Genomic DNA, 17,866 nt, shown 5'->3' with positions numbered 1-17,866 from the left:
ATGTAAAAAGAAAAAGACTACTAGAGGTTACATAGGGACAATGGTGGAGGGTGTGGGGTATGGGGGAGTACAGTAAGTTTATAAATCAATACCATAAATTTTTTACACTAACACACAAAAAGCCTTTATCTAAATAACATTTGGAGGGGACGTATCTTTGTTGATAAAGTTGGTTGTAACAACAGCTTTTTTGAGGAAGCCCCAATTCATTCTGAAATGACTTTGTCCTAGATGAAAGATGTGTCTCTTAACAGAACTAGATTTAGAATCCTTCAGGGTTAAGACTTTGTAGGAGTAAAGAGAGCCCTAAATTTAGAGTCCGAAGGTTTTCATTCAAGCTGTTTTTCCACTTCCTCTCTGACCGTAAACGAACCTCATAATCATTCTGAATCTTGCTTTTTTTTTTTTAACCTGAAAAATAGATGAGCATACATTTTTTTACCTGGCAGGATATTTTGAAATATTGTTGATCTTTCTAACTTTCAGGATATTTGGGGATCTTGTTGATACAAAAATACTACAGAAATGAAGGCATTATGCAAATATAGGAATTTGGTATTTTTATTCAGATGCCACTGGAGTGACTCTGGATTCACAAGTGGTTCATTTCTGCATACTGCAAGACCTAATTGCCTTTACTGCAAGACCCAGGTGTGTTTCATTCTTCTGTTCCTTCACTATAAGTGCAGCATAAATGTTTGCTCAACAGAGGAGAGATTTTTTTTATCATCTTCAGCAAAGTGAAATATTCATATTTCCCCCAAGCAAGTGGTGGTCTAATAGGTGCTGTGGGATTCATCACATTTATATAGATGCGTTAATGGGGCTTTTAAGCAAAAAAAAAAAAAATAGGACAACTGGCATGTCTGATATTGCTTCAATAGTTTGCATCGCTTGCATGGTAGAAGTAACCAAGTTTGCCCTGAGCCTGGAATGGCATGTTGTTCTCATTAAGAGTGCATTTTAATTTTATTTTAAGACTCCTTGAACATTATATTTATATGTGAGAACAATGGAACTTTTTCCTTTATGTGGCCTTATTTCAGTCCTAACCATGCAAATCGCCTTAATACGGCCTTTGTGTCTTATCCACATTTGCCAGCACATCTTTTACAACATCCTAGTTTTAAATGTGGGAAAGGAGATAGGGTAACAGACTGAAATTACTAATCTGTGGCATGCTCATATCTCTTATTTGTTAAGATTACATCTTCATGCTCTGATATGTGTCTTTTTAGTTGAAGGCAATGAAGGAACAGAGGTTTAAAAAAGAACTTGGTTTTTGATTCTTCAACAATGACTCTAGCAGTGACTAAATGAAATCAGCATCAGAGAATGTTAACCTTTTGAGCCGGTACTCTAAGAACCAGCTAACTAAGAGAGCGAAGTCTCCTTTTCACATCCCTGCTACATTCACTGAGGTGCTTTTGAATGAGCAGCTAGATCTTTTGACCTGTAGTTAAATAATATTTTATCCTGTAAAGCATGCATATTATTCTGGACTGGGATAAGCAGGTTCATGTGAAGCTGTCAACTAGTTGGGCACATCTGCTTTCAGGATGAAGTCTGAAGACCAAACTATTTTTAGAGCAGTAAACTGCATTCCAAGGTTTAATACTGCACACAAAGAAGGCTCAGAGTATACTTATTCACAACTTGTGTCCCCTTGAAAGTCAGCTCTTGAAAGCAATGGGCAGGGTACTTTGGGCAAAGGAAAAGAGTGGGTAATGACTCAACTCATTAAGGGGGTGGGAGAAACCTATAATAGAAACAAAGCAATAAAAACCAACCAGACACACTTCTCTAGCTCTTCACTTTGAAATCGGTCATTTAAGGTCTGACACATTTGTGCCAGTAAAAGAAACTGGAGAGTGACTATTATCATGCTAGGTACAAATTCACTATGTAAGGAAGTAAGATGTGCTCTGTTCACAGGGCCTTGCCACAGTAGCGAGTTTACATGCCCTGAGTAGCACCGTGATAAATACAGAGGACAAATAAAGTCTGTAACTAAAATGGTTCTTTAGTCTATAAGACATATGTGTTATTGTTTATTCTGTAAAACACATTCTGTATTAAGAATGTTTGCGACACTATTAGTAGATGACAGAAAAAAATCAACATTTTCTAAGATTCCACAATTGGGAGAGCGAGGCACACTTACAGGAGAAAGTAGAAAATGGTAGAAAGGGAAGTATCTTTCTCTTCAAATGTTCTTGATAATGTAAAAATGAGCCAGAGGCACTTATTTGGCTGAAATTCTGCTTTTCGGAAGGAAGAATACACATGTAAACAAGATCATTCTGGACTTATCCATATTCCTCCTGGATATAGTTCTAAAACTATAATATTAACCTAGCATAATGCAGAAGACTAAAAGTATATAGCTCCTTCTTGACCACTCTCTAGGTTATTGACTGCTCACTTGATCTCAGAGGAGAATATGTGTGATGAAGTATAATTGTTTGTAAAATGAACAAATGTAAGGTAAAAGGTAAAGGCCCTCCCGTTGATCGTCGATTTGCTCGAGCGGGCCCAGTAACGTCTCCATTGGAGACTTTGTTGTTACTGTGTTTGGCATATCGAATACTCTCGGTAGCTTGCCGGCCTTTACGAACAAATGTAATATTAAAATATACTATTTCAGTCTTGGGAAATATGTAAGCTTTCATTTTCAGAGTTTTAGCTCCACAAATTCATGATTATCTTTAATTGTTTAATTTATAAAAAATCTCCCTCAAATTTTATAGCAAACTTGTAAACTATAATTAAAAGACTGAAAATTAAATATGAAATATAGAACTTGCAGTTCTCTTTTATTTTCTAATCTGTCTTAGAAAATTCTTTTAGGAACTCAACAAACAGACTGAGGCCCTACCATATACAGTCTTGTCTTTTAGGAACTGAGAATAAAAGCAATGAACAAACAAATATGAAACTTTCTACCTTCTTGTAGCCCTTGTGGTAGAGAGAGACAATGAAAAGATAAAGAATAAAATGATAGATGGTGAGATAGCAGGAAGGATGTATGAAATACTGAGCCAGATGGGTGGTGCTAGGGAAAATTCAGGAATGGCCAGTATAAACTTTCCAGGAAGTGACTTTTTAATACCAATTTTACAGAAGTAAGCAAATGAGCCATGTAGATTTATAACTATACAGATAATTGCTTGTACAACTGTGTATCTTTGGGAGTATATTTCATACCTCTTCATTGTCACATTGCACCCATACCAAAATACCAGTATCCGACCACAGTCATTCACATCTCCTTCCCTTTCCCATGCAGACCTTAGGTAGAAAAGCTGTCTAAGCAGAGAGACCATATATATAATATGTATATATATATAAAAAATATATATATAATGACCTTGAGGGAGACATGGAATGCATGATCAATGAACCACAAGGAGGCAAATGATTAGGAGCAAAGAGGAGAGGTGAAGAATAATAGCACACAAAACAGAGCACAGAATAAATGGGACTTTGATTTTACCTTGTGTCCCTGTCAGATCTGTATCTGTTTTGGGCAAAATTGTGCCTCTCCCCATATATTTATAGTTTAAAACCCCAACCTGTGTGACTGCCAGGCATTTACAAAGGTAATTCGGCTTGTAAAGTATTAAGGGTAGGGTTCTAGTGCAATAGAAGTAATGTGCGTGTAAGAGAAATAGACATCTGGAGTGACTCCCATTGAGAAGATGAACATTATTGAGCCAAGGAGAGAGGGCTTCAAAGAAAACCTCTTGAAATCTTCAGTTTGGACTTCCAGTCTTTAGTACTCTGACAAAATTAATTTATATTTAATTTATGTAGACTCTGAAACTAAATTTTTGAAGTGCCAGTGGAACCATCACACATAATAAGAATATTAACCTTGGTGGTTATTATTAAACCATGCGAAGTTTTTTCTATTCAAATGAAGAATTTTGTTATGGAAATCCTAGCAAACTAAGACAGTATCTTCAGACCCAATTGTCTTTGACTAGAGAACTTTCTGCTAAATAATCAGATTTATTCTTGAGAAAATTTATAGAAGAAGCTGACTCATTCTACAGATACTGTATTTAAAGTGTTCTATAGCTTCAGATAGCTTTATATGTAAATATAAGGGACAGTCAGCAGATCAATCCAGCCACGTGCAAACGTGCAAACTTTCTTTCCCACTGGCAGTTTAAAAGTAGCCTGTAAATTTTGTTTATTTGTGTGTGTGTGTGTGTGTGTGTGTGTGTGTGTGTGTGTGTGTGTTTGGGTATTGGAATGGGGTGATGGGTTGGGCTTACTCCAGGCTGTGTGCTCAGGGATCACTCCTGGTATTGCTTAGGGAACCATAGGAAATGCCAGGGATTGAACCAGAGTCAATCACATACAAGGCCTTATCTACTGTACTGTCTCTCTGGCCCAACATTCATTTATTTCTTGTCTTTTATGCTTTATTTGGGTTAAAAAATAAAATGTAGAGTATTTATTTTGCCTTGGGCTACTTTTAAATGAAAAATATTACCTTTACCTTTCCTTTTGCCTTTATCTTTCCTTTTCACCTTCCTTTCTCCATTTTTAATTGGAATTTAATTTTTATTTTAAAATTTATTTTGTTTTAAAATTTAATTTTAAATTAATTTAATTTAATTTTTTTAAAGAGAAAAACATTCTCCATTTTTTAATTCTCTTTGAAAACAATTACTTTCTGGACAAAAAACATGGGGAATGAAAGAGGAAATTGACTGCTTTGGGATACTCATTATCTGAACAATAGAAAGCAAGCAAAAAAATGAGTTTTTATCCTTCCTTCCTTCTATGAACTTTATTTTAAAATATCAAAAGCTTGATAAGAAAGATCTTCATAGAGGTTTCCAGTAAGAAGAAGAATATGAGGAAACTATATTTTCTCTCTGGTGCAACTGGGAGGTGCTTTTATTTGTTCACTTAAATAAGGAATTTTTCCAGGGAGGTACTAATTTTTTTGTTGTTGTTTTTTGTTTTTCTGGAAAGAGGTTGGTAGGATAAATAAGTTTGCCAGTGTCTGAGCTAGACAAAGATAATCAATGACTGCTCTCGAATCATCAAGTGAAAGGTCGGTGCCCTGGGGAGCCCTATACAGAAGCTCAGATTGCCACTCTCTGACCCAGTGGCTCACTGAGTGGTCTTGCTAACAGGGGATGAGCAGATGTTGTATGCCTTCTAAAACACATTTTTTTCTAACACATGCCACAGGAGGAATGTAGTTGCTTCCATGGAAAATTCTGTCAAAATTCCCCTTCAGAAAAAGATAGCAGCTGTTTTGCTCTGGTGAAGGAGTATAGTGGTTGCCAAGCTTTTAGGAAGTTAGAAATCAAGATGCTTGTGTGTGACTTGCCCATCTAAAAATATTTTCAGTTAATTTTTAGGAAGTTGGAAACTGTGTGGCCCAAATAAACTTGTCAGCTTTCCCTTGCTTGGGCCTGACATGTTCGTATCCCACTGCCGTTTGAATGTCATGGCCTGTGCAAAGTCTTCTTAACTTCCTGATGCAGAATTTTTAGCATTTGTGATTTAAAATCTAAAGTTTTGCGATTTATAATAAGACAAAATAATAATCAGATTGTGTTTAGATTTTATTATTCTGACCCAACAAAAAAGAAGAAAAATAACTTGCTGAAGAGAATCTTTTCTTGACTTATATGGAAGATCTTAAACCACTCTCTTAAGAGTAGAAGGATGGATTAAAATATAACCACTAAATAACGGCTTTGAGACTTTTGAAATTAAATTGTGTGCTTGTAGTTTTCCCAGAAACCACAAAAGAGCAGTCACTAAGGTGGTCTTAAAAGTTTCAAATACATGAGTATGAATGATAGGAAGTCTCAGCTCTAACTTAGATTGTGATTAGGACATAGGGAAATTATATGATTTCTGTATTGCTTTTTTCTTTACAGTTTTATATTCAGCTTAAATAAGTTGCATGCAGTGAATCTGGTTTACTTTTTTTAAAAAAAGATACAGCCCTAAAAATATTTATTAACTTTGAATAATCAGTTTAAGTTAGAAGATCTTCAGGGAATGTTAGAGTTAAGACTCTGTCTCTGCCACCCAAGATAGAGAAAAAAACAGTGACAACAGGGTTCTTGGATTCCTTTAATTTTTTTTAAATTTTTTTAATGAATTGCTGTGAGGTACAGTTACAGACTTACAAACTTTCGTGCTTATGTTTCAGTCATACAATGATCGAGTACCCATCCCTCCACCAGTGCCCATTCTCCACCACCAATGTAGCAATGTTCCCAGTATCCCTCCCACCACCCCAATCCCACCTACCAGCCCAATCCCACCCCCGCCTCTGTGGCAGGCACATTCCCTTTTACTCTCTTTCTCTTTTAGGGTATTGTGGTTTGCAATGCAGGTACTAAGTGGCCATCATATTCGGTCTATAGTCTACTTTCAATACACATCTCCCATCCCGGGTAGGCCAGGCATCCTTTACTTGGTGGTCCCTTCTCTATCTGAGCTGCCTTTTCCCCCAGAATATGAGGTCGGCTTCTAAGCCATGGAGCAATCCTCCTGGTCCTTATCTCTACTATCCTTGGATGTTAGTCTCCCATTCTGTTATTTTATATTCCACAAAAGAGTGTTTCCGTCTCTCTGACTCATTTCACTTAGCATGATACTCTCCATGTTGATCCACTTATATGCAAATTTCATGACTTCATCTTTTCTAACAGCTGCATAATTGTGTAGATGTACCAAAGTTTCTTTAACCAGTCATTTGTTCTTGGGCACTCAGATTTTTTCCAGATCCTGGCTATTGTAAACAGTGCTGCAGTGAACATACAAGTGCACATGTCATTTCTATTATACTGTTTTGCATATCTGGGATATATTCTCAGAAGTGGTATTGCTGGATCAAATGGGAACTCAATTTCTAATTTTTTTGAGAAGTGTCCGTACTGTTCTCCAAAAGGGTTGAACCAGTTGGCATTCCCACCAGCAGTGAAGGAGAGTCCCTTTCTCCCCACATCCTTGTCAACACCAGTTGCTTTTGTTCTTTTGGATGTGGGCCAGTCTCTGTGGTGTGAGATGATATCTCATGTTGTTTTGATCTGCATCTTCCTGATGATTAGTGATGAAGAGCATTTTTGTGTGTGTGTCTTTTGGCCATTGTAATTTCTTCTTTGAGAAAGTTTCTGTTCATCTCATTGCCACATTTTCTGATAGGGCTGGATGTTTTCTTCTTGTGGAGTCTTATATATCCTTGATATCAACTCCATATCAGATGGTTGTTGGGTGAATATCCTTTCCCATTATGTAGATTGTCTTTGTATTCTGGTCACTATATCTTTTGAGGTGCAGAAGCTTCTTAGTTTGAGATAGTCCCATTTACTTATCTCTGTTTCCACTTGCTTGGTTGGCATGTCATCTTTGAAGATACCTTTGCTTGGTGAAGATACCTTTAGCTTCAGTGCTGTGGCGGGTTTTGCCAACCTTGTCTTCAATGTACCTTATGGGTTCTGGTCTGGTGTTGAGGTCTTTAATCCATTTTGATCTGATTTTTGTACATCATGTTAGGTAGAAGCTGGAGCCCATTTTTTTGCATGTAGCAGTGCAGTTTTGCCAGCACCATTTGTAAAAGAGACCTTCCTTGCTTGGATTTCTTTATTGTGAAATCTGTAGGTCTATCTCTTTACTAATAGAGCACAGCCACTATTTAGTTCCTTTATACTTAGAAGTCTAATTTGAAAGGATCCTTGAGCTAGGGAGATAGTTCCAGTGGTAGAGTGCATGCTATCTTGTACAAGGCTCTGAGATCAAACCTCCTGCACTGAATGGCACCCTGAGCTCTGCTTTATGTGGCCTCTATAAAAGAATGACCAATACGTGTCTTCTGTGGGAAGCACATTGACAAGTGCAGAGAATAGAGAAGGATTGTTTAAGGGAGGTTTCAGCCTCATGCAACATTCTATTACAGACCGAAAAACATAAACCAAATCAAAACCATGTTATAAATGGTACAAGAAATGCTTAAAGTGGTGCCAAAGGACCTAAATGTCATCTTCTAGGTTGAATAGCTAAGGAAGTGTTCTTTGAGGAAGAAACAGGTAAGGATATTAGAGAAATGGCACTTTGGTTAAAGAATAATCTGAATGAGAATATGCAGTAATAAGTGGAGGACAATAACCTAAAATGGATCACTCTACTATTCTGTATCTGTCATTTTCATGAGTTATTTTCATCAGTTCCAAATTCTGATGAAGGAACTTTATTTATTAAAGGAACCTCATTAAGTTCCTTTTGCATATAGCATACTCTAGATTCTGCACAGTACTAAGACATTCTATATAAAATACTTTATTGTACTTTTAAATACTGACTGACATTCAAATTTACTACAAAGGTGGTCTATATTTAGACTTAAGAGGAATTCTAACCAACTTTTCTAAAAGAAATGTTTAGAGAAAAACTCTTGTACAACTTTGTCCCATTTATCTCCCTCTGTTAATATAATTTGAAGAGATTTTCATTGAAATCTCCACAGAAAATTTAAGATGTATTTTGGTTGTATTCAGATACAACCTGTATTCAGATGTATTTTGCTTCATACTTTTTCAGACTACAGTCACTAGTTTTCTAATGAGTCAGAAGATCGTTCTTACTGATAGATTAAACTGATTAACCATTGACACCAGTGATTAAAAATCTTTAATCATTTTATTCTTGGCACTATCATCATGCCAGTTTGTTTTATAATTGTAAGAGTCCCCTCTTGACTGACGATTCAAGTAAAAAGTAATCCTTAAAACTCAATCTAACAGCTAGTTTGTCTAGTTGAATATTTTTTGCCTTGTGAAAACATCTCCATTTATGAAATTTCAATGTGCTTTAAAAGTATTTTGTCTATATCCTATTAATAAGTATCTCAAGCTCCCGGAACCATCACTCTGGTCCACACAAAGATTTACAACCTAGTTCCCGGAAGCGTGCGGCCGCATCTTATTATCTCGTTCTTACACTGGAAAACCTGGCAGGCTACCAAAAGTATCCTGCCCACACGGCAGAGTCTGGCAAACTCCCCATGGTATATTCAATATGCCAAAAACCAGTAACAATGATGGGTCTCATTCTCCTGACCCTGAAAGAGCCTCAAATGTGGCACTTTCTAAACTCTCAGGGCTAGGACAAAAGAGACGTTACTTGTGCCTGCTGGAGGAAATTGATGAACAACAGGATGACAGTGATACAGTGAAGTATCTCAAGACCATTAATATCTTTTTCGGTTCTTTTTATTTTCCCTCCAAACTCCCCTTGCCACTTTGTGGTTTATAAAGCTCAGTTTATTTAGATGTTCTGCTGCCACACTTTCATGGGTGTTAGAGATAAGTTTGAATTAAATGTCAGTGTTTTTGTAAATCTTAGGGATTAATATACAGTCCCTAGTCCAAGGGATAGGGATTTTTTTCCTTCTTGTTTTTAGGTCATTTCTTGGCTTGCAGGAAACACATTACTCTAAAACTCATAGGGCCCTAATCAAATTGTAAGCATCTGCTTGGACATGTAGTCACTCTTTGATCTTTTAACAATTAATTTATTTTTTTAAGCTTCTGGTGCCTGGACCACAAGGCCTACCACAGGGTCTCGTTTGTTTCTTCTGTATCACTGGGAAACTTTAGGATGTCCTTTCAATAACAGATGTTTTTAAGTCACTTGATCAGAAAATTCTAACCAATAAACTAACCAAACGCATTCTTGTTAGTGTTTTCTGTACCATGGGTTTATTCCTAATTCTACTAACCATCTTATGGAGAACTATTCTGAACCTGGTAGGAAATTCTCGTTTCTTTTTTTATCCCTTAAAAAAAAACTTCGTGTGGACCAGAGTGATGGTACAGTGGATAGGGTGTTTGCCTTGCACATGGCCAACCTGGGTTCAATCACCGGCATCCCATATGGTTCCCCAAGCACTGCCTGGAGTAATTCCTGAGTGATTCCTGAGTGTAGAGCCAGGAGTAACCCCTGAGCAGGTATGACTCCCCCCTCAAAAGAAAAGAACTTTGTCCATCAAAACCATAAACATTAACACTATTATAACATTGTTACCTAAACTAAAATCAAAGTGAACATTTTTTAAAATTTTATGGCAAAAATATAGTTAACATGAAATTTTACTGGTTTTGAGTATAAAGTTTAGTATAGAGTACTTTTATATTGTTGTGCAACATCACCACCATCCATATCCAGAACTTTTTTATGTTCACAAATTGAAACTCTGATTCCATTAAGTGAGAATTCTCTATTCCCACCTTTTCTGAAGTCCTGAAAACTACCATTCCAGTTTCTGTGTCTATGAATTTGAATCTGTGTACAATACATACTATAAATAAAACATATTTTTGCCATTGTGTCTGGATTATTTAACAAAATATCATCAGATTATGCCCATGTTATAACACATTTCAGAATATCATTATTTTAAAATCTTGAACAATATTCCTTTGTACATATAGCACATTTTTCTCATCAATTGTTTGTTCATTTTGTTTGTTTATAAATTGTTTGTTGATTTTGTTTATTCATCAATTGTTGGATATTTGGCTTGCTTCCACTTTGCCACTATTATGAGTAATGCTGCCAAGTACATGACCTTGGACATTTTTGAGTGCTGCTACCACCTGTTTGGGGGCATATCCCCAAAAGTAGAATTGTTGCATCATAAGATAACTCTATGGTTTTGTGCTTTTGTTTTGTTTTGGTTTTCCGTTTTTGACCATACCCAGTAGTGCTCAGGGGTTATCCCTGACTCTGCACTCAGGAATCACTCCTGGTAGTGCTCAGGGAACCATATGATCCATATGATAGTATACTAGGGATTAAACCTAGGTTAGTTGCTTACAAGGAAAGTGCTGTACAGGCTGTCCTATTACTATGACCCAGATTCTGTGTTTAATTTCTTGAGGAGTTAGCAGAGTATTTTCCATTGCCTTTCTGTTTGTCTTTGATCCTAGACTTGGCTTTAGGACTGTGCTCATGACTGAAGAGTGTAATGTTAAGGATGGAATTGACTGAGTTTCTGGGGTTTTTTTGAAATCTTTTGTTTGCTTAAAATAACTGACTTTTTTTTTAAAAGGTAGTGATGCCTGAGTAAAATCTCTGTTTTGTTTAATGTTAATGTATTCCTGACAGAGTACTGAAATGGTCTCATTAACATAGTTCAGAAAAGTGTGATATTTGAGCTTTTTGTGCTTGATGCGATAAGGACCATTAGAGAACTGAACCAATATGCTCTCTTCTGACTCTCCCACAAAGTTGATGAGACAAATAAGAAATGGGACATCCAGAAATCAGCCTAATTATGGAGTTCTCAGGTGTAATATTTTCGTATTCGGAGACCCAAGTTGCCTTTACATGCAGTCTTTAGACCTGACTCTGGGACATTTTTTCCGGGAGCAAGACTCTAATGAGTGATACTCAAATACCAGGAGAACACTTAAAGCCTACCTCTCCCATCTCTGCTCTGTCAGTAGACCTTGCTGTACCTAGATTCTGGGTTTCCCATTTGCAGAAAGACCAGTTCCACATGTGAGAATGCAAAAGCAAAGGAACCTTCATTGCTAGCTAAAACTAGGGTACAAGCCTTATCCAGCGCAGTGGAATCTTGACAAAGACGCTGACCCAAGTTCCAGGGAACATTATATGGTATATCATTACATAAGCATCATTGGCAGTTTTCCCAAGAATTGTGATGAAGCAGTCACAAGTCTGTGAGCTAATTGGTCATGTCCAACTGCTGTGCCCAGAGATATCCTACTTATCATAGGACTGGTTAGAGGTGTCTAGGGGATTTCCAGTTTCAGCCAAGGACAGGCTCAGAGAATTCTTTGGAGGTGAAATAGAAACTTAGGTCTACTCCTTGTTTTGCTGAAGTGCAGCCTGTCATATAAAGTTCTTTCTCAGCCTCACAGCCTCACCCATGTAAGGTTATATAGAATACTTGCTGCCTTCAGAAAGGGGGCAGGTTGTTTCCCTCCCCACACCAACAGAGCCCTGGCAGCCAAAACCTTCCAGAACCCAACCATCACCATGCCCACGACTGCTCTCCACAGGCTTGGATGAGCCTTACCCATGAGTGAATCTGCTAAAAAACCTAGGATTGCAGGACCAGTGACTGAAATCTCCAAGTTCACTCAGAGTGGGAATGGGCCTCCTCCCCACAGCTCCGAAGTTTACCAAGAGCTTGGCAATCACACCCACAAACTGCCCCTGGCACCTTATGATCTCATCAATGGCCATAAACCAGAGACTCAGAAATAAAGCTCTCAGAAGGGAGCAACATAGGCCTCACCCATGAGTGAATCTGTTTCTATTATTGTGGCTACACGACACATCATAAGATACTTCCTACCCATTTTCCATAATTACCACACCATATTTGATGGGGTTCACACAGTAGGCAACAAAACCATAGAGAGAAATATATATATTTAAAAATATATATATATATATATGCCTTTCGGAGAGCCTGGCAAGCTACCAAGAATATCCCGCCTGCACGGGCAGAGTCTGGCTAGCTCTCTGTGGCGTATTCAATATGCCAAAAACAGTAACGATAACAGATCCCATTCCCCTGACCCTGAAAGAGCGTGCAATCATTGGGAAAGACGAGTAAGGAGAGGCTGCTAAAATCTTAGGCTGGGAGGAATAGAAATGTTACTGGCGCCCGCTCAAGTAAATCAAGGAACAACAGGATGACAGTGATATAGTGATACAGTGATCATATTCTAAATTTTAGAATTCCTGGACTACTTATACTCTACACCACTGATGTATAAGTAGCACATAACATTTGATTGGGTTTAACAAATAAGTAATCTCTTATACAAGGACTTAATGGCTCCAGAATGAAATACAACAATCTTAACACACTTTCCTCTAAGGAAACTTTATCCATTTTTAGCAGATCATTCATAACAAGCAGTGCAAATTTAATTGTTTCAGTTCTGCTTTGGGGGCATGGTTTGGGATTTGGGATGGAAATATTTGAAATGTGGTGGTGGGAAAGTGCAGTGGTGGTGGGACTGGTGTTTGAATATTAAATGTAATGAATTACCATGAACAACTTTATAAAATTAAAATTGAGCTAAAAAAATGCTTGTTGCCTTTCATACAGAATAAGTACCCAGAGAACATTTCCTTTTTCTTCTTAACTGCAAATTGTTCACTTTTGTCAACTATTCCAATAGGAGGTGTGCAGCTAGATTCAGGAATTGTGTCGACTCTCAAATAAACCAAGGAGCTTACATGTTATTCTGCTTCAAACATAAACTTGCATGAGAGGATATCAGATCTACAGTAGGCTTGGATGCCTAATCAACTTGCATCTCACAACTTCCTCTGGGACTTGAACTCACTTCACTACAGTCTTTAGGAAAAGCTTGTTTAAAGAAACGGACTTAGAGAGGATTATCTGAAGAGTATGCAGTCCCTCTGTTTTTAAGAACTTGTGACAAATAAATAATGGAATTCATGGCTGACAATATCCTCATCTTGTTTGGAAAATTTTTTGCTCTCTCCGACCCAGGGTCAATCTCAAAAGTATGTTGTAATACTCTCAGTCCTATAACTGATGTCTTCACTAACTTAACATACATAGTGTATTCTGAGAGGATGAATGACTCTTTTTGATGTCATTGCAGGAACAGTTCTCTCCTGAGCAACTGGTTTGTTACAATCCTATATACCACATTAATTATGTATTTAAACTAGGTCACAAGGGGAAATGGAAACACAAAGCAAATTGCCTGTAACATCGGTACAAAACTCAGACTAGATTTTTTATGTTTACCTCATGCCTGTTTTTCCCATATCTTTTAAGTTGTTATTTTTCATTGCCCCTCTTTAGGTTGCTGAATTACCTGAATCTTTATAAGCATTCAAATCCTTTGGTGAATAAATTAGGGATATAACATGAATTAGGCATTTTCTCATTCATGTGTATGAATCAAATCCCTAACTTCATTGGATAAAAAATAAAAATCATTAGTTTTCAGAGAACTGTAATATGCTCACTGCAGTAGGCATTAAATTCATTACTGTTCATGGTATTGGACTAGAAAGAGACCTGCAGACCAGTGGAACAGAATTGAATATTCTTTCACAGACTCTCAAATATATGACCACTTAATCTTTGCTAAAGGAGTAAGAAATGTGAAGTGGAACAAGGAAAGCCTCTTCAACAAGTGGTGCTGGGAAAACTGGATATCTGCCTGCAAAAAAAATGAACTCTGACCGCTGTCTAATGCCAGGCACAAAAGTCAGATCAAAGTGGATTAAAGACCTCAGTATAAGGCCTGAATCCATAAGGTACCTGGAAGAAAATATAGGCAAAAGCATCTTTAAGGATGAAACACCACTTACCAAGCAAGTGGAAACAAACATAAACAAATGGGACTACATCAAGCTAAGAAGCTTCTGCACTTCAAAAGAAACATTGACCAAAATACAGAGAGAGCCCACAAAATGGGAAAGAATATTTACCCAATACCCATCTCATAAGGGATTAATATCCAGGATATACAAGACACTAGTAGAATTGTTCAAGAAAAAACCCCCAACCCCATCAAAACATGGGGAGAGAAATGAACAGAAGCTTCCTCAAAAAGAAATACAGATGGCCAAAAGGCACATGAAAAAATGCTCCACATTGTTAATCATCAGGGAGATGAAAATCAAAACAACAATGAGTTATCATCTCACAACACAGAGACTGACACACATTCAAAAGAAAAAAAAAACCGGTGCTGGCATGGATGTGGGGAAAAGGGGACTGTTGGTGGGAATGCCGACTGGTCCAGCCGTTTTTGGAAAACAATATAGACATTCCTTCAAAAACTAGAAATTGAGCTTCCATATGACCCTGCCATAGCACTTCTGGTAATATATCCCGAGGGTACAAAAAAGCACAGTAGAAATGACATCTGCACCTATATGTTCATTGCAGCACCGTTCACAATAGCCACAATCTGGAAAGAACCCAAACAGACAACTAGTTAAAGAAATTTTGGTACATCTACACAATGAAATACTACGCAGCTGTTAGGAGAGATATAGTCATGAAATTTGCTTATAAGTGGATGGACATGGAGAGTATGCTAAGTGAAATGAGTCAGAAAGGGACAAACATAGAAGGACTACACTCATTTGTGGAATATAAAATAACAAAATATGAGACAGACACCCAAGGACAGTAGACGCAAGGTCCAGGAAGTAGCCTTCCTCATGAGCTGGGGAAGAAGGCAGCTGGAATAAAGAAGGGATCACTAAGTCATTGATGGTTGGAGGAATCGTTAAGGATGAGGGATATGTGCTGAAAGTAGATAAAGGACCAAATGTGATAACCTCTCAGCATCTGTATTGCAAACCATAATTCCTAAAAGTAGAGAGACAGTATGGGGGAACTTGTCCACCATAGAGGCAGGGGGAGGGTTGTGATGGGAGGGATACTGGGGACATTGGTGGTGGAAAATGTGCAGTGGTGGAGAGTATTTGATCATTGTATGATTGAAACTCAAACATGAAAGCTTTGTCATATCTCACAGTGATTCAATTAAAAAAGTTTAAAAATTCATTGCTGTTCTGAATATAATTAAATTTCCAGTTTTGTGCTCTTCAGGGCCTTGGCTATCTGGTAACTTCTAACTCTCCACTAACTAGTGCTATGCTTGACCTATAGAAGAGATTTAACAAATATGACCAGATCTCTGCACCTAAAAACCTCCTGTTTTCACAGTCCATGCTCAAAAGTATGACCTTCTGGTATTTCCTTCGTCTTCGTCACAAGTTGGGAGATTTAACTGGCACTGTTAACATTTTGCTGTTTCCTTCTCTGCAGACTCACATTTCAAGACTCCCTCCTGGTGCAGTGGCTGGACAGTCCGTGGCAATTGAAGGTGGGGTTTGCCGCCTGGAGAGCCCGGGGAATTGACCCTCCAGGCTCAGCCCGAAGCATCTGAGAGGCGTTTCAGAAGCAGTCTTTCAGGGTTTTAACCGAAGTTGGGTATTTTATCTTCCTCATTTTATAAATACAATTGTAGCCTCGCTCACTACTTGCAACACTGGTGCTGCTGTAGCTGGTGCTTGGTGGCACACGGGCCTTTCTGTGACTGAGCGGGATGGAGTATGTGTGGGTGTGTGTGGTTTCAGAGTCAGAGTGTGTGCTTGCTTCTCCCTTGATGAAATAGAAACCCTCCTTATTATATAACCCGAGATCTAGAATGATTAAATCATCTTTACAAAATGTGTGCTTTAACTGTTTACAAGGAAAACCTGAAAAGTTGCCGGAAACATTTATTTTAATTTCTTTAAGAGTTACCAACTGTCGTTGATGTAATGTGTTTGAACTGAAGGCTTGTTTCATGATTGACAGTGGTAGTGCTCTGTTTAATAACAATAATAAGTAATAAGAATTGTTTTTATTTGTTAACCAGTTTAAGTGGATCCTGTGGCAACTTAAACTGTAGTTCTCAACCCTCATATGGGGCATTTTTTCTTTAACAAAGAATGGTTTCAGTGAAACAATCTAGCAGAGAATTAAGGTCAGAACCTTTTTAAAAATAGTCTTATTGATAAAGTTTGTACTTTCTTCAAGCTTTTCAAAGCTTAAATACTGCATAGCTTCGAGCTGTATGTAACTATATTATGAAAGAATATGTAAAGAAAACATACAGTGGTGCAAACTTCTTAATTTGTGTATAATGGAATGTTATTTACAATGTAACACTGTACATAAGAAAGCAAAATTTATGGGAAAATTCAATATTATCTTTGTTTCTTGTTTAAATATATTTTTAAGATAAAGGCACAAAAATAAAAGAAACATATTACTGGGAATTATGTGTGACTCCTCTTCTTGAAACTATCTTTTGAATCTACGATTGAAGAGATTTTTAATGTTTTGTTTGTGTACTGTTACTTCTTTTAAAAATCATCTCTGTTCTCATCGTTCCGATTGTTCAAATTTTAGTATTAACTAGGTATGGTTAGGGTGGATTAGCAAAATGAAAGCTACATTTATGCTAGATTGAATAGTAAATATCAAAATCCCTAAAGTTTCCAATTGCAACTTGATAAAAAATAACAAAGCCGAGGAATATGAAAAATTTGAAAAATCACAGTCACAACTGAAAAGCCATTGGCTCTCATTAATAAAATGCTTCTAAATGTTATATTTAGTGATTCTGGAGTCAAATAAGAAAATAAGAACTTTCCTTTGGATTTTGTATGTAAAAAGTGAGTATCAAATAGATACTAAAGATAGACTAGCTGGTGGGAGTGGGGGGGTGGAGGGGTGGCGAGGAAGTTCCCTGTACCATATAATCAAGGCTCAGGGCTCAGGACCGTAACTGATAAAGCCCCAAATGAAATTATACACTCGACATTGATATATAGCCAAATTATAAAGGAAAGACAACCAAAATGGAGTGGGTATAAATATGAATGATTTGGGAGTTACTGATTTATATTTGTCTTACAGGCAATTACATTTGTCTCGCTGTGTTCTCATAGACAGGTTGGTGCCGTGGTATCTGTTTCTCATTCTTAATGAGCCTGAGAATTTAGCAAAAGATGGACAAGCTAGTGGGGAGTGTTTGGCTTCAAAAGCTTTCAGAGACGTGTTACCTGTTGGCAGGATTTTTTAAGGAATTGGACTGAATCACATAAAACTAACAGAACATTTTAGAGTCTGAAAATCATCTAACCTATTTCACTATAAATGCCATTTCTTTCATCTCTTTTTAAAGAAATGTATTCATTCATATTTACATTTGAACTTGTTAAAGACTCTTTTATGAAGAACTTAAAATTGCTCAGTATAAAAATGCAAAGCTTACCCCTTCTTCAG

At 37.2% G+C, this 17,866-nt stretch overlaps 1 protein-coding gene across 2 annotated transcripts in view; it reads left to right on the top strand.

Annotated features, from left to right (window-relative positions):
* Window positions 1–16,846, top strand: part of TASP1 (taspase 1) — a 326,252-nt gene extending 309,406 nt beyond the window's left edge. For both annotated transcript variants that reach the window (XM_056121835.1, XM_056121834.1), the window contains exon 14: window positions 15,857–16,846. In XM_056121835.1, coding sequence (XP_055977810.1) covers window positions 15,857–15,949 — 93 coding nt within the window. In that variant the 3' untranslated portion in view covers window positions 15,950–16,846. The remainder of the gene's footprint in view (window positions 1–15,856) is intronic.
* Window positions 16,847–17,866: the final 1,020 nt, after the last annotated feature.

This window comes from Sorex fumeus, unplaced genomic scaffold (genome assembly GCF_029834395.1).
Source record: "Sorex fumeus unplaced genomic scaffold, SorFum_2.1 ptg000044l, whole genome shotgun sequence".
NCBI classification, from domain to species: Eukaryota; Metazoa; Chordata; class Mammalia; order Eulipotyphla; family Soricidae; genus Sorex; species Sorex fumeus.
This window is presented reverse-complemented; position numbering and strand designations above follow the sequence as displayed.